General features: G+C 48.9%; 1 protein-coding gene across 1 annotated transcript in view; it reads left to right on the top strand.

The window, feature by feature from the left end:
* LOC147458189 (uncharacterized) overlaps nucleotides 1-22,193 on the top strand; it is a 90,318-nt gene extending 68,125 nt beyond the window's left edge. The window contains exons 2-5 of the mRNA XM_086512905.1: nucleotides 20,492-20,742; nucleotides 20,842-21,053; nucleotides 21,134-21,395; nucleotides 21,696-22,193. Coding sequence (XP_086369031.1) covers nucleotides 20,492-20,742; nucleotides 20,842-21,053; nucleotides 21,134-21,395; nucleotides 21,696-21,992 — 1,022 coding nt within the window. The 3' untranslated portion in view covers nucleotides 21,993-22,193. The remainder of the gene's footprint in view (nucleotides 1-20,491; nucleotides 20,743-20,841; nucleotides 21,054-21,133; nucleotides 21,396-21,695) is intronic.
* Nucleotides 22,194-22,531: the final 338 nt, after the last annotated feature.

Genomic DNA, 22,531 nt, shown 5'->3' with positions numbered 1-22,531 from the left:
ATTCCTAACAAATGGGTGTATAAAATCAAAACTGTTGATGCAAAACCCAAGTATAAGGCAAGGCTTGTGGCAAAAGGATATGTTCAAACCAAGGGCATAGACTTTCAGGAAGTGTTCTCTCCTGTTGTGAAGATGACCACTTTGCGTGTATTGTTTGCCATTGTGGCTGCTTTTGATTTGGAAATGGACCAAATGGATGTACATACCGCTTTCTTTTTTTTTTCCGAGAAAAAGATCCTTCTATTAGTTAATGAAAACTGCCCATAGGGCTACAACCACCTCTGCAAGAGAGGGCTACAACAAGCATGATGGGGAGACTCTCCCAATGAAAAAACAGTATATATACAATGGGGCTAAATCAAGAGATGGGAGGAGGGAAAAGCCACACAGGTGGATAGTAGTGCCATCTGAGCACCCCCTGGACAATGGTGTAGAAAGGCCCAGGGCGCCAGAGTCGAAGGAAAGCCTCGCGGCGCTCCCGCATGCAGTCGGAGCTGCCCTGTAGTCCCTCAAGCTGTCCTTTAAGAGTATGGATCAGCTCTAGCCAAAAGTCACGAACAGTCTCTGCTGGTGGCACAGGGCGAGCCTCAAAGATGCAGAAACAACGGGCCCGCCAAATGAACCAAAGTGTCAGGCCACTGATGAGCTCCCAACACTCCTCTCTCTCACTGCACCACTCCAGTGGAGTAAGCTCTGTAGCAGGCTGAAGTGTAGGTCGCCCCCCCTGTATCACTATCATCCTGCTGGTGGAAGATAGCTCAAACTGAAGTGCCGCGCCCGTGAGGGTGGACCGTGCCGCTGCCCCCCAAGTGTACTGTCGAGCCGTGGAGAGAGCAGGCATCAGCCGAAGAACTCGTAGCCATACCTGCTAGGCCGACGGACAGTCCCAAAGACAGTGACGCTGACTCTCCACCAAATGGTCACAAGCTGCACATGTGGCCGAGAGACCACTATGCACAAGCCAACTCCCTACTGCTGTGGCTCTATGTGCGACCAGCCACTGAAACAAGGTGACTCGCCTCGGCTGTTTGGAGTCCCACAGCCTCTGCGAAAAAGCTTCCAAGAACTCGACTGTGAGGCCCTCCTCCTGCCAATGACGTGCTGCAGCGGGGCGGGCCTCTCTCTGTGCTGCAAGTATATGCCGTCCAAGCTGAACAGTGTACTGAAAGAAGGGGACTCCTGGGCGGTCTGCAGAAGAGAAGGGGTCCCTCCATAGCCACTCACCAGGATCCCACTGTACTCGTACCAGTGGACAGCACTCCCCAACCCATAGCCTCCAGTGTCCTGTCTCAAGAGCTGCTGGGTCAGGGTCTAAGACGCAAGTCCTCCCACAGATGCCCACAACTCGGATCCTGTGGAAACAGCACTCTGCTACCTGCGGGGTGTGTACTGCAACTCGCTGTAAGCGTCCCTCACCCTGAAGCTCGAAGAATAGGGCTGGGACAGTCTCTGAGCAAGCCCTGACTGAAATGAGAACCTCCAGTCGTGTGAAGGCTCCCATCCACCGGGGTGCTACTGGCTCGAGAGGCGTGAGCCACTCAGCTGGAACTGACTCTGAGATGTCCTGACACATGCTCTGCACACCTCTCATGCCCTGTAGCTGGACAGCCTGCACCTCCTCCGACAAACCTGTGAACTCTAGCCAGTCACCTAGAGAGCGCGCTGGACCAGTTGCCATGGGCCCCCAAGAAACATGAGGCCGACTCCCAACCAAGTGTCCTCTCTGAGTGCTAACCAACTCCGTGTACGTCGGCGGTCTCTGCTCTAGGCCACGCCGTAAGAGCTCCCAAGATCGAAGCAAACTCACAGCAAATCGGTCCTCCAGTCTCCTGCTCAAACCAACTCGGCGCAGCTCTGTAAAGATCCATCTAGTCGAAGGTTGCCAAGGGCCTCCTGACTGAGGCACCCTGGCACGAAGCCTCTGCAGCAAGAACTCCTTCCAGGGCTCCTCGCCTGGAAGAAGTCCTCTGACGACGAACATCCCAAGAAGGGCTCTGCTCTGCTGTGCTGGATCAATGATCCCAAGCCCTCCCTGAGAACAAGGAAGTGAGATGACCGACCAAGCCACCTTGGTTCGGGTAATCTCAGTGTCGCGACCTGACCAAAGGAAGTTCCTGATCAGCCTCTCTACTTGGCTGATACAAGAACTCGAGAAGATCCAGCAAGAAGTGATGTACCACATAGTCGCCAACAACACCTGGTTGGCAACTACTACTCTACCAGCCAACGAGAGTCGTGCTGAGCTCCAATGTAACAGCTTTCTCTTGATGGACAGGAGAAGAGGAGCAATCTGCTGCTCGGGGGACAAGTCCAAACCAACCTGACAACCCAAGTACAGAACTGTAGTCCCTGGAGGAATCCGCCTGAAACCCTCTCCTGGCATCCAATCTGGCACAGGAGCACTGCCAACCGAGAAAGCCACTGTCTTTCTCCATTTGATCAGTGCGCCCGATGCACAGTTGAAGGTCTCCAAAGCCTGCTCACATTTGTGTAAATTGGCCTCCTGGCCCTCTAAGTACAAGGCCGAATCGTCGGCAAACTCAGCGTCCAGAAGCTCATCTCCTCGTATAGGGAGTGCTAAGCCCCTCAGACCAACCTGCTGTGACACCAAAAATCTGCTCATCACCTCCGCATAAAACAGAAAGAGAAAGGGGGCAAGAGGACAACCTTGTCTGACCGATCGTGTGAGCTTGAAGCGCTTACCTCTACCGCCTGCCAAAAGCATATGACTGTGAGCCTGTCTGTACAAAGCTGACACCCCTCTGATCCAAGCATTTGAGAAGCCCATCCTGCGTAGCGTGCCCTCTAGAAAGTCCCAATCAACTCTGTCGTATGCCTTCTCAAAATCGAGAAGAAGAATCACAAGGTCCTCCCCACGGAGTTGTGCCCGGGCAGAAGCCTCCCAGAAGGTGAAGATGTTGTCAAGGATACTGTGTTCCTTGACAAAACCTGTCTGAGTCCCATGTATAAGGCTCTCCAAAAGTGGCTGAATCCTCAAACTCAGAGCCTTGGCAAGAATTTTGTAGGCTGAGTTTAGGATGGTGATGGGGCGCCTCTGTCGAATCTCATCCAAGGAGCCACCCTCCTTTGGAATGAGGTAAATCAGGCCCTCACTCATGCTATCCAGCATCACTCCTGTGAGCAGAATGTACTGAAAGGCACTACATAGATCTGGGCCAAGCAGGTCCCAGTACTCCAAGAAGAAACTGGGAGTTAGCCCATCCTCACCTGGACAGCTACCACGAGGGAGGGCCCTAAGAGCCGTGTGCAGCTCCTCAAAGCTAAAGAGGTATTTCTATCCTCTAGCACATCTCCTCAGTCACAAGACAAGGCATCTGTGCCCAAACCCGCTCCCTGCATGCATCCTGTCTCCTTGACTGGGGCTCAGCCGACAGTAACTCACGGTAAAAGTCAGTAGCAACTGTATGCATATCCTCGGGCTCACAAACAACTGACCCATCTGGTCTCCTCAACTGATTGACCTTGGCATGCGAGTGCCGAGGTCCCACTGTCTCAAAAAAAGCACCTGTCACTCTGTCACCCACCTGAGTCCACTGAGATGCCTGTCGGTGAAAGGCAAACTCATGGCGCCTCTCCTCTGTGCAAGCAAGCTCCTGTCGAGCCTACTGTAACTGCTCCTCCAACCATGGATTGTCTGGATGCTGCTCCTGCATTCTCTGTAGTGAAGCAATGCCTCGTCTGAGACGCTGCTCCTCCTCTCTCGCTGCAGCCCGTCCAGCCAGAGACTCCTGTAGAAAAAAGTGGCTAAGCTCAGCTAGGCCTAAGGCCACTCTGTCTGCAGGTAGAGCCTGGCTGTCCATGCTCTCTGTCCAGAGAGCCTCTACCCTCTCTTTGAGTGCTAAGTCCAACAAGACCCGCTCTGGGATGCGAAGCATCGTGCTCCCACTCCTCTGCCTGTCTGCCACTGTGAGGATCACTGGTGCATGGTCCGAGAAGGATGTCCCTGCCAGGATGCCCACGGAGCCCCCCAAGTCACTGAAGTGGTCAATAGTGTAGAAGCGATCTATCCGCGATAGATTCACTCCTCCCACTCTGCGGTCCGATCTAGAGAAGGCAAGACTCTCTGGAGGCCTCACAAAGCGAGAATGCTGCCATGTATCCGAGACCCTCAAAGTCATACACAACCTCTCCCAAGCTGCTAACTCGACTCCATGCACAGTAGCATGGCTGCCTCCGATCCTGTCAAAAGGGTCCTCCAACATGTTGAAGTCCCCTCCTACACACCAATGGTCAACCTGTGGCAAAGACTCGACAATCTGTGACCAAAACTCTGCACGAGCACTCACCACATTGGGCGCATAGATGTTCAGGAAGCCCACAAGGCCACCCTGAAGCTGCATAGTAATCCACTGAGCCCTGCCTGGCACAATAATCCCTCTGGGCACAATGGCCTGCTGCAATGAGTCCGCAATGGTCATACATACCCCACCCTGGATGCCTCCAGGTCCAAAAGCAGCTGACCAAAAGGTATCATATACCGTCCACGCAAAATCTGACCACATCGCCGAATGCGGCTCTCAGACAAATGGTGCTCCTGAAGCATAAGGAGATCAATCTCTCCTCCCACAAGGCAACGCTGAAGCTCCTGATGCAATCGGCCCCGCTGTCGCTGAAACTGGGGCCCACCTAGTCCCTGCACGTTCCACGAGACGGTCCTCATGGGGAGCGATAGGAAACAGATGCTGCCGTAGCAGCAAGACGGGCTATCTTTGAGGCTAGCTTGGATGGGGAGTAATCCGCATTCGAGCGTCCTCTAGATAGGCGAGACTGCAGTGAGTGCCTGGCCCAAGCCCAAGCAGAGCGAGCCGTGCGTAAAGCAACCTTCTCTGTCCAGGAGTCCTCATGAATGTATACATAGCAAGGCAAACACTGCGTATCAGCAAAAAAGTACACCACAATGTGCCTACATCCTGCTAAGTCTGGGGGTGTCACCGCAAACTTGGCCAGTGGCCACAAAGTCTGCAGCAAATCTGTAACTCCAAGTTTTCCCATGTGGTGAGAGAACTCGAGAACCTGTGTATGCAACCATCCCACCACTGAGTCTAGGGACCACTCTGTCTCGGTCCTCCCACAGAGGGGGAAGGAGAAACCAACTGCTGAGTCCAAGGCCTCTGTTCCCCTAGCGGCGAGGAACAAAGCGTGGACCCTGAAGCAGGCTCCCTCGTGGTCTGCTGCGGAATCGCCGAGGAAGCGAGTGAACCCGTAGTCGAAGAAATCCCATCGGTGTCGGAGGTCAATGCTCGTCAGACCACAAGGGATAGCTGCAAGGGAAGATGTCTGAATCTGCAGAGGGGGCCGCAAGAAGGGCTGACCCTCTCTCGCTAGGCGACTCGTGGCAAAGGCGCTGCCAAGAGATCTCCTAGCCGCCGGCGAGGGACCAGTCTCCTGAGTCAACTGTGGTACTGGAGCAGGAGGAGGGGGAGAAGGAGCTGGGGGGGGGCGGAGGAGAAGAGAAGCGGGGTGGGGCGACAGAGACAGGAGGGCGAGGAGGGGAGTAGGCTGGAGTAGAGGGCGGGGGATGGGATGTGGAGGAGGAGGGGAAATCTGAAGGTGGGGCGGTTGGCGAGGGTGAAGCTGAGGTGGAGGCTGGCGTAGGGGGCTCCTCTTGCTCAAGAGGACCAAAGCGGTTCCCCGTGGGAACCCAGTGCTGCTGAGTAGGCACCTGAGGGCCACTCTGAGTGCCAGGCTGTCGCTGTGGTCCCTGGCGTCGACGGCCACGGGCCTGCTGCCACCCCTCCTCCGCTGGAGCCCTAGGCTCGGAGGATGGCTCTGAATCTGTGCGCTGTGCCGCTGGCTGTGGTTGCGGCCCAGCCTTGGCAGGCTGGGGCTGAGGCTGAGGTGCAGGTCGTGGCCTCCTCCGTGGACAGGCCTTCGCTAGGTGGCCCATCTGTCTGCAAATGAAGCACTGGTTTGGGAGACCCGAGTACTCCACACTCTGTCTAAACTAACCCCCACTCACCCGAGGCAGAAGGATGACCTTCGGGAGCGTGTGGGTATCTCTGACCAAAACTCGAACTGAAGGGATGCCAGCCGCCTTGGCAGCTACTGATGCTGCCGTGCGAGGTGTCTCCAGGAGAGTCCCGATGGCGGAGCCAATCCTGGAGAGAAGTGGAAGGTACTCCCTCCGTAAACCCGGAAAGCAAACTGAGATGGGGATGTCTGCCTCCTCTACGAGCACATCCGAAGTCGGGTCAAAACGATGTTGCCACTGTCGAAAGTGGGCGCGTGATGCTCGGATGGCCAGTGGACTCATAGCTATGACCATGGAGGCCATCTCGGAAGTCTCAAACTCGATCTGGTAGTACCCCCGTCCGAGAATCTGGACATCCAAGATCTTGCCCACCTCTACGAGAAGGCGGGCCTGGAGAAGGTCTCGCAGCTCTCCTCTGCTAGGACGGGTGTCGAGAACCTTGCAGATGATAGAAGTCGCCTGCAAGCGCTCTACCTCTGCGGCAAGGCTCGCTTGCTCTGTCGGCGAAAGAGCAAGTCGAATGGTGGGCTCAGCGGGGTCGGGCGAGGGGGCTTCAGGCGAGTCCCTCTGAGGCGGAGCTGGAGCCTCCATCTGTGTCTACTGCTGAGTCGAAGAAGCGGACGGTGAAGGAAGTCTGCAACCGAGTACACCGAGCACTCGTCCGAAGAAGAAATGCTGCAGAGCCAGGTGTAGAAGACCTTCGGGAACAGTAAGGACGACGGGGGGGGGGACGGAGAGAGCGGCGAGCGAGAGAGAAGAGACTGCAGGCGGGGTGGGGGAGAAGCAGCCAGGGAGGGGGGGAGGGCAGCGGACGAGCTGGAGGGAAGGGAGGAAGGCAGCGGACGGGCGGGGGGAAAGGCAGCGCGAGGGTGAGGGAGGCAGCGAGAGGGCGAGGGTGGGGCAGCGCGGGGTGGCAGGAGGCAGCGCGAAGGGGAGGGGGGGCAGTGCGGGGGCTGGAGGAAGTGCGAGGGCGTGGGGGGAGGAGGGGCAGCGATGGCGCAGCAGGGGGTGGGGGGGGAGCGTGCTGCAGTAGCGAGCTGTCTCAGCTACATACCGCTTTCTTGCATGGTGATGTGGAAGAAGAGCTTTACATGAAGCAACCCGAGGGTTTTGTCATCCCTAGCAAGGAACATTTGGTATGTATGCTCAATAGAAGCTTGTATGAGCTGAAACAATCATGTAGACAGTGGTATAAGAAGTTTGATCGCTTCATGCTTAAATATGGTTACAAAAGAAGCCATGCAGACCATTGTTTGTATACCAAACGTGATGAGGATGGTAGCCCTATTATTCTTGTGCTCTATGTAGACGATATGTTGATAGCTGCAAAGAAAAGAAGCATTGTTGATGCTCTTAAAGGGCAGTTGAAATCTGCGTTTTCAATGAAAGACCTTGGGGCAGCTGAACATATACTTGGAGTGCGTGTTACACGGCAAAGAGACAAGCGCCTATTGTATTTGTCGCAAGAAAAGTACATTGAAAAGGTGCTGGACAGATTTAACATGGCTGAAGCAAAGCCTCTTGGTGTGCCATTACAGCCATATGGTAAAATTTCCAAGGATGATTGTCCCAAGTCAAAGGAAGAAGCCAATGACATGCAAAGTGTGCCTTATGCTTCAGCTTGTGGTTCACTTATGTATGCTATGGTTGCTACTAGGCCTGACATAGCCTATGTAGTGGGAGTTGTGAGTCGGTTTATGGCTAATCCATGCAGGTTGCATTGGGATGTAGTGAAGTCCATTATGAGGTACTTGCAAGGGACTAAAAACAAATGTCTCTGCTATGGTAAAGGACCAATGGAGTTGAAGGGATTTTGTGACTGTGACATGGCTGGTGATGTGGATACACGGAAATCTACAAGTGGCTATGTATTTACTCTTGCGGGAGGTGTTGTTTCATGGTGTTCTAGATTGCAAAAGATTGTTGCATTGTCTACGACAAAGGCTGAATATATTTCAGCCACTGAGGCTTCCAAAGAAGCTATTTGGTTCGCACGCCTATGCAGTGAGTTTGGTTTGCCTGCCAAGGCACCTATGCTTGGTTGTGATAGCCAGAGTGCCATATGTCTGGCAAAGAACGCCATGTTTCATGCACGCACAAAGCATATTGATGTGCGGTATCACTTCATACGAGAAGTGCTTGAGGATGGCCTTATTACATTGGTTAAGGTCCATACATCACAAAATCCAGCCGATGCTCTCACTAAGTGCTTACCCAAAGCACAACATCATCTATGCATAGAGATGGTGGGAGTCACGTAGCTTAAAGGCGCCATTTATACCTTGAAGTGGGAGGTTGTTGGGTTAAAGGCCTAAATAATCCCTTTTTGTACATTTTTATACTTTGTCTAGGTTCAACGTGGACACATTTTTTAAAGGTCACTTATAATAAAAGTGGGAAAACCCAAAACTCACTTATTGAGTTTTTCCCAAAAACGTGAGCTCTCTCTCTCTCTCCCTCTTCTTCTGCTAGCGCTTCCTCTCCTGCTGCTCTTCGCCTCCCCTCTCTGCACACACACTGCACTTCCTCGCGTGCTCTTTCACTTGCACACACCGCCGCGCGCTCATCACTTAGGCTTTCCTTTGTTGTGCTTCATCTCCTGCGTGAGAGCAATCGCTACCGCCTTGTTGAGGTCTATGGGATTGAGGACTTCAACATCGAACCTGATATACTCGTCCAACCCGAAAAGAAAATCCTCTTTACGTTTCGCATCCGATTTGTGTAATTGGGTGCCGAGCTGCAAAACACGGTTAGAAAGATACATGACTGGGGTATCATTTTGCTTGAGGTTACGCCAATCTTCTTTTAACCGGGCTAGGTACTGTGGCGGCATAAACCACGCCTTGAGCTTGTCTTGGAAGTCAGCCCAATTGAAAGAAAGGGGCACGCCTTCCTCTAAGTGCGCGGCTAGCTTGTGCCTCTTGCCACGTAATCAATGGCATCACCGGCAAGATACATGGTTGCTGTCAAAACTTTGCTATTCCCTGTTTTCTTAGTTGTTGCAAAGTAAGCATTAAATTGATGTAACCAAGAATGTATAACATTAGCATCCATCTTACCGTATACTTATTGAACGTCAACTTCTCAGTGACTGGGTTGTTGGAATCTGCATCTCTGCCTGTGCTACTTGATGAATCACCCTCGTCCTTGAGTGGCTCGGATTTCGAGGTGAGTACCTGTAGGACCAACTCTTGCATGCGTTAGTCTCTCTGCGCCTCACGCTCTAATTCCATAGTTGCTCGCTTCTCTTCGGCAGCTATGCGTAGAGCTTCGCGCGCTTGCTCGCGCTCAAGCTTCATAGTTGCCCTTCATTCTTCGGCCACCAAGCGCGCTTGCTCGCGCTCACGTTCCATGGCTGCCTTTCTTTCTTCGGCCGCCAAGCGTGCTTGCTCATGCTTACGCTCCAAGGTTGCCTTTCTTTCTTTGGCCGCCAAGCGCACTTGCTCATGCTCATGCTCCAAGGCTGCCTTTCTTTCTTCGCAGTCGCGATCCATGGCGGCGCGTTGCGCCTCTTGTTGTAGCATCATGTCCATCATTGACTTGACCAAAGCCTCCATAGGATTTGGTACAATGCGTGGCGTAGATGGGGATGGGGGAGGATCGGGAAACAATTCTCTTGGTGTAGAAACTTCTTCTTCTCCAACTCCACTCTCATCACTTGTCATGCAAAGTATCCATTCCGCTTCGGCGGGTGATGACCATACATTGAGATCTTGGGTACTTTGGGTTCTTCAGGTTCTTGGGTCCTTGAGGCTCTTGGGTTTTTAGCTTGCAATCGGTGTTTGAGAGGCTTTTCTCTTACCCGAGCTCGACTCTTTCTTGCGAGTGCACCCCTTGGCGGCCTTGTGTTGACAAAAAAGTTGCCTTTTCCCACCTCACGTCGATTGGCTGGCTGCTAAGTGCACGGTCTGCTCTCAATGAGTGAAAAGAGGAGCAAGGGGAGGCTAGACAAGCCCTTCTTTCTTGGGTTACGTGCCACTCTTCAAAAACACGATTATCGACACGCCCAAGTGAACTTAGGTTACGTGCGACCGCAACAAGCAAATTTTTTTCTTGTGGTTCTTTCCTGAGCGATATAGAACAGTGCCAAAGAGCTCTGATACCAATGTAAGGTGCAACGGAAGTGAATGTTGATATTGCTCAAGATGAGTGTTCCGAACTGTGCTAAAGGGTTCCTTTTACTTATGGAAGGGAGAGCCTTCCATTCTTAGAGAGAGAGTGCAAGTGCAATGATCACAAACAAAGTGAATGCTAGTGTGAATGAAAGTGCTGAGAGAGAGAGAGAGAGAGAGAGAGAGAGAGAGAGAGAGAGAGAGAGAGAGAGAGAGAGAGAGAGAGAGAGAGAGAGAGAGAGAGAGAAGCATACTACACCAGACGGTTCTCAAACCCTCCTCCAAGGCCCCCCCTCTCTATGGCGAGAGAGGTCTATGCTATAGATTGCACAAATTTGGTGCAATGGTCTAGATGAAATGGACTTGCCGACGATGTCGACGATAGGCTGAAAACTGAAAACGCTAGGGCTGAAAATGCTAAAATCTAGAAACTCTTATTTGCTGTTGAATACTGACATTGTGTCGGATGGCGATGGCGACGACTCAACGACGATGCGCTGAAAACGCAGGTGCTGAAATCTGAAAACAGCGGGCTGAAACTGAAAATGCTGGTTGATCTGACGGTACGACGAGGATCTGCTGCGGGTAGGTGAGATCTACGAAGCTAAGGGGTCAATCTGCAATGGGAAAGAGCTGGCTGATCTGGAACTCCAAAACACTAGCTGTCTTGATGGCTGAAAACGCTGAGGCTCTCTGCCGGTCTTGCTGAGAAGGTGCACTGCAAGTTGCCTGAACTTCTTCTGCTGCCTCTTCTGCTTGTAGTGAGCGCCCCACCCTTTGCTTATATAGCTGGACAAGGCTGGGTCGAGCAGTCTCCCCAATAGCCCCACGGCCTCATAAATGGGAAATTAAAATGATAAAATCACCAAATAATGTACTGTCCCAAATTTGGGTACCCTGATCGGAAAGTGAACATGCTGGTTGGATTGTGCAATCAGAGGATATGCAACTACTCTTAAGTGCCTAGACATGCATGGCCTGCGCACAGGCTCACAAAGGTGCCATAACACTTCCTAGGATAACCTGAACCCTAGACCTGAGATAGCTTGTCCACATGCACATAGGGTTAGATGTGCAGTGGTATTAGAGGAAGGTCCTCTCCTCTCCTTTCTTAAAGAGAGATGGGTCCTTGGCAGAAAAAAATACCCAGTCATGGCAGGAGAAACAGAAGAGCTTGAGCGGCTCAGGCAAAAATGCTCTTGCTCAGCCAGAAGTGCAGAAAGTGCTTAAGACCCTTGAAAAAGGGAAAGCAAAGATGGTAGATGTCATGTGCACATCTAACCCTATGTGCATGTGGACAAGCTACTTCAGGTCAGCTTAGGAAGTGTTCTGGCACCTTTTTGAGCCTGTGAGCAGGCCGTGCATGTCCAGTCACTTAGAGTAGTTGCATATCCTCTGATTGCACACCCAGTACCACCCATCATAAACATTGTTCAAGCAGAAAATCCATTTTCCCGGCCACTTTTGGGATAGTACAGTTTACAAGCATTTTTTAATATTAAATTACCAATTTTCATGAGGTCGTGGGCTGTAGGGAACTGCTCGACCCAGATTTTATCAGCTATATATGCAAACATGGGGCGCCCAGTTTTAGCGGCAGAAGTAGAAGAAGTTCTAGTAACTTGCAGTGCTCCTTCTCAGCAAGACCGACAAAGAGCCTAGCGTTTTCAGCCAACAAGAACACTTTGGCGTTTTCTGTAGCAGATCAGCCCCAGTGTTTTCTGACGTTTCTTGCAGCAAATCTAGTCTAGCGTTTTGCAGTTCCAAGACGCTAGATCAGCCAAGTACATCAGCCTTTTCAGTTTCCAGCATTCAGTCATTGCAGATTTAGCCCCTAGCCTCGCAGATCTTACCTACCCGCAGCAGATCCTCGCTGTACCGTCAAGTCAACCAGCGTTTTCAGTTTCAGCCCACTGTTTTCAGATTTCAGCATCTGCGTTTTCAGCGTATCGTCGTCGAGTTGTCGCCATCGCCATCCTCGTCGGCATAGTGTCAGCATTTAGCCTAAAGTCCGAGGTTTGCAGATTTCAGCATTTCAGCCCTAGCATTTTCAGATTCCAGTCCGTCCTCGTCGTCGTCATCATCGTCATCGACATTGTCGGCAAGTCCATTGCATCTAGAGGCCATTGTACCATATTTGTGCAATCTATAGCATAGACCTCTCTCGCCATAGAGAGGGGGGCCCTTGGAGGAGGGTTTGAGAACCGTCTGGTGTCGTATTCTTCCGTCTCCCTCTCTCTCTCTGTCTCAACACCTTCATTCATAGTTGCATTTACTTTGTTTGTGATCATTGCATTCTCTCTCTAAAGGAACAGAAGGCTCTTCCTTCCGTAAGTAAAAGGAACCCTTGAGCATAGTTCGGAGCACATATCTTGAGCAAGATTAACATTCACTTCCGCTGCACCTTACATTGGTATCAGAGCTTTGGCAGTGTTCTGTATCACTCAAGGAGAGAACCACAAGAAATTTTTTGCTTGTTGCGGTCGCACGTAACCCAAGTCCACTTGGGCGTGTCGATTCCTAAATGTGTTTTTGAAGAGTGACAGGTAACCCAAGAAAGAAGGGCTTGTCCAGCCTTCCCTTGTTCCTCTTCACTCATTGAGAGTAGACCGTGCACTTAGCGGCTGGCCAATCGATGTGAGGTGGGAAAAAGCAACTTTGGTGTGAGCGCAAGGCTGCCAAGGGGTGTGCCCGCAAGGAAGAGTCGAGCTCGGGTAAGAGAAAAGCCTTGTCAAACACCGATTGCAAGCTACATAACTCAAGAACCCAAGTTCCTCGAGAACTTTACCCAAGATCTCAGTGTATGGTCATCACACGAAGCGGAATGGATACTTTGCATGAAGGTAATGAGCATGGAAGTGGCGACGAAGAGTTTTCCCCACCAAGAGGATTTTCCGACCTTCCCCCTTTCCCATCTACGCCACGGCTTGTACCAAATCCTATGGAGGCTTTGGTCAAGTCGATGATGTACATGATGCTACAACAAGAAGCGCAACGTGCCGCTTTGGATCGCGACCGCCAAGAAAGAATGACAGCCTTAGAGCGTGAGTGTGAGCAAGCGTGCTTGGCGGCCGAAGAAAGAAAGGCAACCTTGGAGCGTGAGTGTGAGCAAGCGCGCTTGGCGGCCAAACAAGCACGTGAAGCTTTACGCATCGTAGCCGAAGAAAAATGAGCGGCTATGGAATTAGAACGTGAGGCACAGAGAGACCAACGCATGCAAGAGTTGATCCTACAGGTGCTCACCTCGAAATTCGAGCCACTCAAAGACGTGGGCAATTCATCAGGTATCACAAGTCGAGAAGCGGATTCCAACAACACCGTCACTGAGAAGTTGACGTTCAGTAAGTATGACGGTAAGATGGATGCTAATGTTATTCATTCTTGGTTTATGTCAAGCATATAGTTCGCACATAGAGAATTTTGCACGCATTGTCGCACCCATGACATATGTTTTGAAAGGGGTAAAGACTCACTGACAGCGCGTGAATTTGTCTGAAATAGCCATTTAGGCTTTTGCAGCTCTCAAGGTTGCGGTGATAGAAGCACCGTGTCTCATCCTTGCCTCTTGGGATGATCCCTTTGAGGTATGGACGGATGTGAGCAATGTCGCCATAGGTGCTGTGCTTCAGCAGCATTGCCGTCCAGTTGCATTTCTTAGTCGGAAATTGAATAGTGCAAAAAAGAACTATTCAGTTTATGACAAAGAACTTCTGTCTGTCATTCACTCTCTCAAGCATTGGAAGCATTTTCTATATGGTAGAGAGTTCACAGTTTGCACAGATCACCAAGCCCTCAAGTGGCTCCAGTCTATGCCTAGTGCACATTGGAGTGATTGCCAAGCACAGTGGTCACAATTTTTTGAGCAATTTGGAGGTTTGATTGAGTATGTGCGTGGTGAAGCTAACCCTGTTGCAGATGCGTTAAGTCGCAAAGGGAAGATCCTACTGGGACTATGCCAATGACGACGACGGTGATGACGACGACGACTTTAGGGCTGAAATTTGTGGTCTTCTATCTGCTGAATTTCGGGACTGTTTCGGTGGCTGAAAATAACTGTTTGGCTGCGTTTTTATGGGTTGAAAATGGGGGTCTTCTGCAACCAACTAGGGCTGAATCTGTTGTTGTCCAATAGGGCTGAAAACGCTGACCATCTGATGCATTTATGGCTGAAAACCAAAAACGCTGCTGCATCTGAAAAACGCTAGGCTGTCTGGGAAGTTCCGGCGATGGCAAACTGGAAAACGCTAGGGGATCTGGTACTGCTGATGGCGATCTGCAAACGCCAGGGCTTGGGAGACTGTTGGCGATGATGCAAGCTGAAAACGCCAACACTAGAGGAGGTACTGTTGAGGATGTCCAAAAACGCCAGGGCTTGGAGAGGGAATCTGCAAACGCTAGGGTTGATGGGTTCTTGTTGAGAAGGTGCCTGTTGAGCGGGGAGCTCCTGCTGCGTCTTCTGCCAGAAAGTGCTAACTTGGGTTTGCTTATATATTAACTTAGCAAAATTGCCCTACCTACTTTTGTTGGAAAGTCACTTAAAAATAATAAGTGAAAAATACCAAAAACAGGGAAAATAGGCTAAATGCACTGGAAAATTCCCCTGATTGATCTGATGGATTCTGAAGGTAATACTGATGATCATGCTGTGTGCAACTAGAGGATATGCATCTATTGCTAAGTGACTGGGCATGCACTGTCTACGAATAGACTCACAAAAGTGCCAGATCACTTCTAATCTAGACTTGACTGGACTGACTGAACCTTGATCATGTTGTAGCTTGTCCATGGACACATAGGGTTGGATGTGTCACGTGACATCCCCTAAGTGAGGTACTGTACCGAACTGTATGGCATCGAGGGAGATCGCCAATAGCATCCGGAATCTTGGAAGGGACTCTTCGCCGGCCCACTCCGAGGTGTGGGTCGTGCGGTACTTGAACTTTATAAAGGTCTGCAACGCTTGCTTCTTTGGGCCGCGCCGAAAGCGACAAAATCTTTTGAATCTCCTTCCTTGCTTCAACTTCGCCTAGAGACCTGCTTCTTTCGTCTTCAAGAATCTCCATGGCTGAAAATTCCTAAAACCATTTCCAACACAAAACCATGAACATACCCATTCCATGTAAAGTGAGTGGAAAAAATATTGTCTTCGCTAAAGACTGTGTATGCAATGTAGAGGAACATAGAGACGGAGTGACAACCCGTTCATCAAACATATGCAAACAATGAGATTGAATCTTTCTCTTATAATCTAGAGCAATCAACTGTGTGCAAAACACAATGGAAATGCCCACGCTTGGTGCTCATACTTTCATGTGCTCGTCCGGAAACTGTGTCATGCCAAGGAAGAGACATGTAATGTGACTTCCTTACATACATTGTAAGGTGCAGCGGAATGAATGTTGTTTTTTCTCAAGATTAGTGATCTTTATTGCTCAAGGTTCCTTTTAGTTCTTAGGGAAAGAGAGAGCTTTCCGTCTTATGGAGAGTGCTATGATCACGAACAAAGTGAGTGGATATTGTGCGTGCAAGTGAATGAGATTGAGAGAAGGAGAGAGAAGAGATACGACACCCGAGAGGTTGTAAAACCCTCCTCCAAAGGCCCCACTCTCGTCGGCGAGAGTGGTCTACTTTGATTGCACAAAGGTGTACAATGAGAATGCAATGGACTGATGCAACTTGGACTATGCCGATGACGACGACGACTCGATGGCTGAAATCTGTAGTCTTCTATCTGCTGTTTTTCGGGACTGTTTTGGTGGCTGAAAATGACTGTTTTGGCTGCGTTTTTATGGCTGAAAATGGGGGAACATCTGCAACCAACTTGGGGCTGATCTGCTACTGTGTCGTAGGGCTGGGAATGCTGTGGATCTGATGCGATAAGGGCTGAAACTGAAAAACGCTGGGATGCCTTTTCTCTTGCCAAAAACGCTGGCTGTGGAGACCAAAAACGCTAATAGGCTGCTGTGGAAAAACGCTAGCAATGCTGATGAAATTGCTGGCGATGGCAGTAATCTGCTAGCGCTAGGGTTTTGGTGGTGTTGACGATCCAAGCTAGGCTGTACTTGAACTTCATAAAGGTCTGCAATGCTTGCTTCTTTGGGCCGCGCCGAAAGCGACTCAAAGTCTTTGATAGCTCCTTCCTTGCTTCAACTTCGTCTAGAGTCCGGCTTCTTTCGTCTTCAAGAATCTCCATGGCTGAAAATTCCTGAAACCATCTCCAACACAAAACCATGAACATACCCATTCCATGTAAAGTGAAGGAGAAAAATCTTGTCTTCTCTAAAGACTGTGCATGCAATGGAGATGAACATATAGACGGAGTGACAATCCGTTCATCAAACACATGCAAACAATGCGCTCGAATTTTTTCTGTTTGATCGAAATCAATCAACTGTGGCAAATCACAATGGAAATGCCCATGCTTGGTGCTCATATTATCATGTGCTCTTTCGGAAACTGTGTCATGCCAAGGAAGAGACATGGAATGCGACTTCCTTTCATACAAACTTTTCAGCTTTTCATGAGAAATCCGCATACATTCGTGCTCATCCATGATAGAAACGTGCCCAATATACAATATGTCATGCCTAGGAAAAGGGATCACATAACGATGCTGATTAAAATACAGGAAACCTTCACGAATGAAACACTCGAACAATGCGTGCGTATCAATCATGCGAACACACAATACTTCCTGTGAGGGTTCTTTGGACCAAGGCTCAAGAGCCAAGATTGGTTCTTCTTTAATGATCGAATCGTCCTGTGGGGGTTCTTTGGACCTCGACTCGAAAGCCAAGATCGGATCTTCGTGATTGATCGAATCTACAACAAGGTTAGCTTCGCTAGGAAAAGCATCCACTAACACATCATGCTTGTGAACAATCACATCTTCAACATGCAAATCATCATGCTCGTGAGAAATCACATCTTGATCATGCAAATCATCATGCTTGTCATTGGCATCCAAATCATCATGCTTAGCAATATCATTCAAATTATCATGCTTATCTTTGTCATCCAAATCATCATGCTTGTCATTCAAATCATCATGCAAATCATTGTGCTTATCATTGTCAATCAAAACATCATGCAAGTCATTGTCAATCAAATCATCATCATGCTTTACACAATCATGCAAATCTTGTGTGTCATGCTTTGGAGAAGAAGAGAGTGAGAGAGTCTCCGTCTCCTGAATCTCTTGCATCTGTGTCGGCACGGGATACAAGAGTCGCAAGAACTCTGGCATGTGTCGGTCGCGCCGTTCTTGTCTTGCCTTTCTTTCGGCTTCTCTTTCTGCTTTTTCTTCTGCGTGTCTGCGTTTGATTTCTAAATTCTGTTTCAGAAACAATTGCGCCAAAGCCTCCATAGGAGTTAATGCAATCGGTGTCGTAGATGGGGAAGGGTCGGAAAAACCTCCTAGTGGGGAAAATTCTTCTTCGCCTCTCTCATGCTCATCACCTCCAAGCGAAGTATCCATTCCGCTTCGAGTGATGATCATTCTGAAGTTGTGGGTTCTTGTGGGTTCTTGGGAGTCTTGGGTTCTTAAGTTCGCGAGGAACTTGGGTTCTTGAGGGTCTTGAGGTCCTTGATTCGTGAGAATCTTGGGTTCTTGAGGTTCCCGAGTCTTGAGGGTCTTGGGTTCTTGGGGTTCTTGAGTCTTGAGGGTCTTGGGTTCTTGGGGTTCTTGAGGTTTTCTTTCGCTTGCAAATCGCGTTGGAGAAGGATCTTCTCTTCACCCGAGTTCTACCCTTCTCTGCGGGCGCACCCCTTGGCGGCCTGACGCTCACACCAAGGTTGCTTTTTCCCACCTCACGTCGATTGGCCGGCCGCTAAGTGCACGGTCCGCTCTCCAGAATTTTGTAGGCCGAGTTAAGGATGGTGATGGGCCGCCATTTCTCAATCTCATCCAAGGAGCCACCCTCCTTGGGAACGAGGCAGATCAAGCCCTTACTCATGCTGTCAGGCATCTCTCCTGTGTGCAAGATGTACTGAAAAGCGTTGCAAAGGTCTGAGCCCAGCAAGTCCCAGTACTCCAGGAAAAAACTGGGAGTCAAACAATCCTCACCAGGACAACTACCCCGGGGAAGTGCTCTGAGGGCTGCATGGAGCTCCTCTAGCTGGAGAGGCATCTCAAGCCTTTGGCGCATCTCCTCAGTCACAAGACAAGGCATCTGTGCCCAAACCTGCTCTTGGCATGCATCCTGACGCTCTGACTCGGGCTCTGCTAACAGTAGGTCACGGTAAAAGTCAGTAGCAACTACACGCATATCCTCTGGCTCTGAAGCAATTGATCCGTAAGGTCTCCTCCAGGGTGGTCTCGTACGGTCCTGTACGTTTTGTACACGTACGACGATGTGCGGTACTAAACGAACTAAAAACTTTTATGATGTACGATGACGTTATATACGTTCAAAATTAAAAAAACAAATAATTCTTAAGCTTAAGGCTTAGGCCTTAAAGAAACTTGACATTTGTACAGATTACAATTATGAGAGCTTGAGAGGGAAAGACCCAAGGGAGAGAAGATGGAGAGCTTGTCACTTGAGACTCGAGAGCTTCAATGGGAGCTTGAGGGGGAGAGACCCAAGGGAGAGAAGATGGAGAACTTGAGCCTTGTCACTTGAGAGCTTCAATGGGAGCACGTGGATGATGAGAGCATTGAGAGGCTAGAGCTTGTAGCTTGTAAGTTGTGTTGAGAACAAGGTGGAGGAGTTCCTTAAATAGATTATAGGAAGAGGAAGAGCATGGGAGAGGGAGAGCATGGGGCATTATGCATGTGAGAGGGAGAGCATGGCAATAGGCATTGGTACATGCCACATGGTTGCAAACATGCTCCAAAACGGCTCCCTAAACGCCCACTAACGTTCATTGCCAATGTTCAAAAACTGCCGCCAATGGTCATAAACGGCTACATTTTTCGATCGAACAGAACGTACTAAACGTACTGAACGGAACGGGTCCGACCGAACGGTACTAGACGTCCCGTACGTCGAACGAAAACTACCCTGGTCTCCTCAAGTGGCTGACATTGGTATGCGCATGACGAGGTCCCGCAGTCGTGCAGTCCCTTGGCCTCTGAACAGAGGTACTTGGTCGCTGTCACGCCCAAATCAAGTTGGCGAAATGGGTCTCTCAAGGGATTAGTCATGGCCCTAAGACATCCTGCATCAGTATCATGAAGCCTTACAATTGAGGACAAATGTTTAGAAGTCAGAGACGAAACTAACTGGACGTGATGGAACGTGTCAACCCTGCTGATGGCATACGTTAGTCATACCATGAGGAGGATGTTGTCTACGGTGACTCCCCTTCAGAACTTGAATCGATAATGCATTCAAAGTTCAAATAGACATCACTTGAGAACTTGCCTCTGATGAGAAAGTGTACATTTGTGATATGCTTTTTTAGTTGACTTTTGTATTAGTGTATGCTCATTTGTGTGTGTCAGGTGTGTGGGAGCATATATCGACACCTAGGTCTACACCCACTATTGGCACCTGATGACATTAGTGGGAGTGTTGTAGTCTGTAGTCAATAATATGCATTATGGAGCTGATAGCCACATTGTTTAGTGGATGACCACCATGAATCCTTTAGAGGTGAGCCTGTCCCTTTTTTTTTTCCGAGAAAAAGATCCTTCTATTAGTTAATGAAACTGCCCATAGGGCTACAACCACCTCTTCAAGAGAGGGCTACAACAACCATGATGGTGAGACTCTCCCAATGAAAAACCAGCATATGTACGATGGGGCTAAATCAAGAAATGGGGGGAGGGAAAAGCCACACAGGTGGTCGGTAGTGCCATCGGAGTACAGCCTGGATGAGCCTGTCCTTTTCCTGGACTAATCTTGGTAAAGTGGACAAAACGTAGTTAAGATGCTAATGTAATGCCTGAAATGTAAAAGCGGAAATGAAACAGTGAGTTGAAAATGGACTACGGAAAACGTCGTGATGCAGGTGGTGAGGTAGCAATAAATTGTATCAAGAGTTACTTGGTGAAATCTTTTTTGTATATTTTTTGTTTTGTTTTGTCTGTTTATTTGCTCTTAGAGAAATAAGATGAACATCGAATTAGTCTTGCCTTATCTTCTTTCTTTCTGTGACTTGATTTTATGTTTTGTCCAAGTGTTGGGAGTCCAACTTCAGTTTGTAATATGGAGATATCTTTATGGTCTTCTATTTACTAATATTGATTTCCGTTGAATGCTTATAGTGGACTGTGAACAATGAACAGATAAAAGTTACTTTATCATAATAGGTAGATCTAAGAGCTGCTCTCAAAGGTATTAGAAAGGAGGTATTTTCATTAATTTACGAAGACAATGCATGGGAGAAGTTTTCACAAATCTCCTCTTTGTCTCTAAATTTTATTGTGTTTTGGCAACAGTGGCTGGGAAAATTTTACTTTTAGCGTTGTCAGCCTTCCTTGCATGGTTCTATAAAGCGCTTCAGCCTCCACCTCCTACAATTTGTGGAACTCCTCTTGGACCACCGGTAACTGCACCTCGTGTTCAGTTACATGATGGTCGGTATATGGCTTATAAAGAAATGGGGATACTAAAAGAAAAGGCAAATTACAAGATTATCAACATCCATGGCTTTGGGGGTTCTCGACATGATATTCTTCCTGTGTCCAAGGTGGCCTTACGCTATTGCAGGAGTATTTTGTACAAAGTATCTTAACAGTCAGCTAAAATTGTGGCTTTTCTTTAGCTTATAAGTGATTTTATGCCACAGACTATAATTGATGAGCTTGGCATATACTATGTTGGGTTTGATAGAGCTGGATATGGACAAAGTGACCCTAATCCAGGCCGAACACGCAAGAGTGATGCTGAGGATGTACTAGCGCTAGCGGACATATTGGATCTTGGTCCCAAGTTTTATGTTACAGCTATATCTATCGGAGGTTACACAGCATGGACATTACTGAAGTATTTCCCTCACAGGTATGCTTAAGACTTATTGCCACATGCAATCAGCAGGGTTAAGAATTCATTCTGAAAATTGAGTCTTGTTTGTACTGTAGGCTGGCTGGAGTTGCAATGTTAGCTCCAGTCACAAATTACTGGTGGTCTGGTATTCCAACTTTAGAAGCATGGGAAGCCTTCCGTCTTCAGCCAGGACAGGATCAAGTAGCTATCAGTATTGCCCATTATGCACCTTGGTTAACGTATTGGTGGAACACACAGAGTTTTCTCCCCAAATCTAGTGTCATAGAGGGGAGGTTTCATTTTTTGAACGCATTGGATAAGAAAATTATGAAGGATCGTCAAAGCTCTCCTCTTACGGTAAAGTTTTGTTTTCGTTTTTTTCAGAAAAAGGGATGCATAGCACTTAAACACATGCATAGTACTTCCATTTAAGTACGTATTATGGTTTCTACACACACACACACACACAAGTGTCGTATGTACATATGCACACATGCACTGGTGTTTTTTGTGCAGGTGTATATGTGTACAAAGGTTTGTATGCACGAGCATTATACAATAGGCAGGGACATATTTACTTGTGTTGATAAGTTCAATTTGTATCAGTATGGGTTTGTCAAGATCTAAAAGCAAATCAATGCCTCTTCATTTTGCCAGGATAGATCTCCAAATGAACCATCTCAGCAGGGAATTTATGAATCCTTAATTCGTGATATGATGAACATGTTTGGTCGATGGGATTTTGATCCTGGCGAAGTGCAAAATGCTGGAGTCCCAGTACTTGTGTGGCATGGTGTCGAGGACTATTTGGTGCCTTTGATGCTCCAGAAGTATGTTCAGAGAAGGCTTCCATGGGTTCAATTAAATGAGATCCCAGGGGCGGGCCACATGCTGCCTCTCGTCGAAGGCTTGCCTGACCAGGTTGTGAAGGTTTTGTTGTTGGGGGAAGCCTGATGTCATATAATTATATGTTGCTGCTACATCATTTCTTCAAGCGACAAGTAAGGAATTTGATACGATCCTCTTGAAGGTTTGGAACTCTCTGAAAGAGTTCTGTGCTCATTGTACTTGACTGCACGTTAAGGAAGGTTCAATGCATGTCTTTGAAGAATACATAGATTGGTTGATCAAAGAATCCACCCATTGATTGATCAATTGTCGCGAGTTTCCTTTGGCATGGCCAATATAGTGTTGCCTGTCCTTTTGTTGGGAGTGAGAAAATTCCCACCATTCAATATGACTACCAGAATATGATTACTACTAGTCCATTGGCAGGTCGCAAGGGGACTTCACTGTCTTTCATAAAGGAGTTAGGATTCCCTTTGGGAGGGGAAGCACTCTGCCGTCAAGAGTCGGGGGGATGGGGGCCAATCATTGCGAAGGTAGCTAGCCAATCGTTGGTCATACACCAATCATTGCAGACCCCAGATGCAAGTACTGTGCAAAGGTTGGAAAGATGTCTGGTGTGCTCGTCAGATGCCAGCATTGTGCAA

This window comes from Adiantum capillus-veneris, chromosome 5 (genome assembly GCF_014529385.1).
Source record: "Adiantum capillus-veneris isolate H3 chromosome 5, ASM1452938v2, whole genome shotgun sequence".
NCBI lineage: Eukaryota > Viridiplantae > Streptophyta > Polypodiopsida > Polypodiales > Pteridaceae > Adiantum > Adiantum capillus-veneris.
This window is presented reverse-complemented; position numbering and strand designations above follow the sequence as displayed.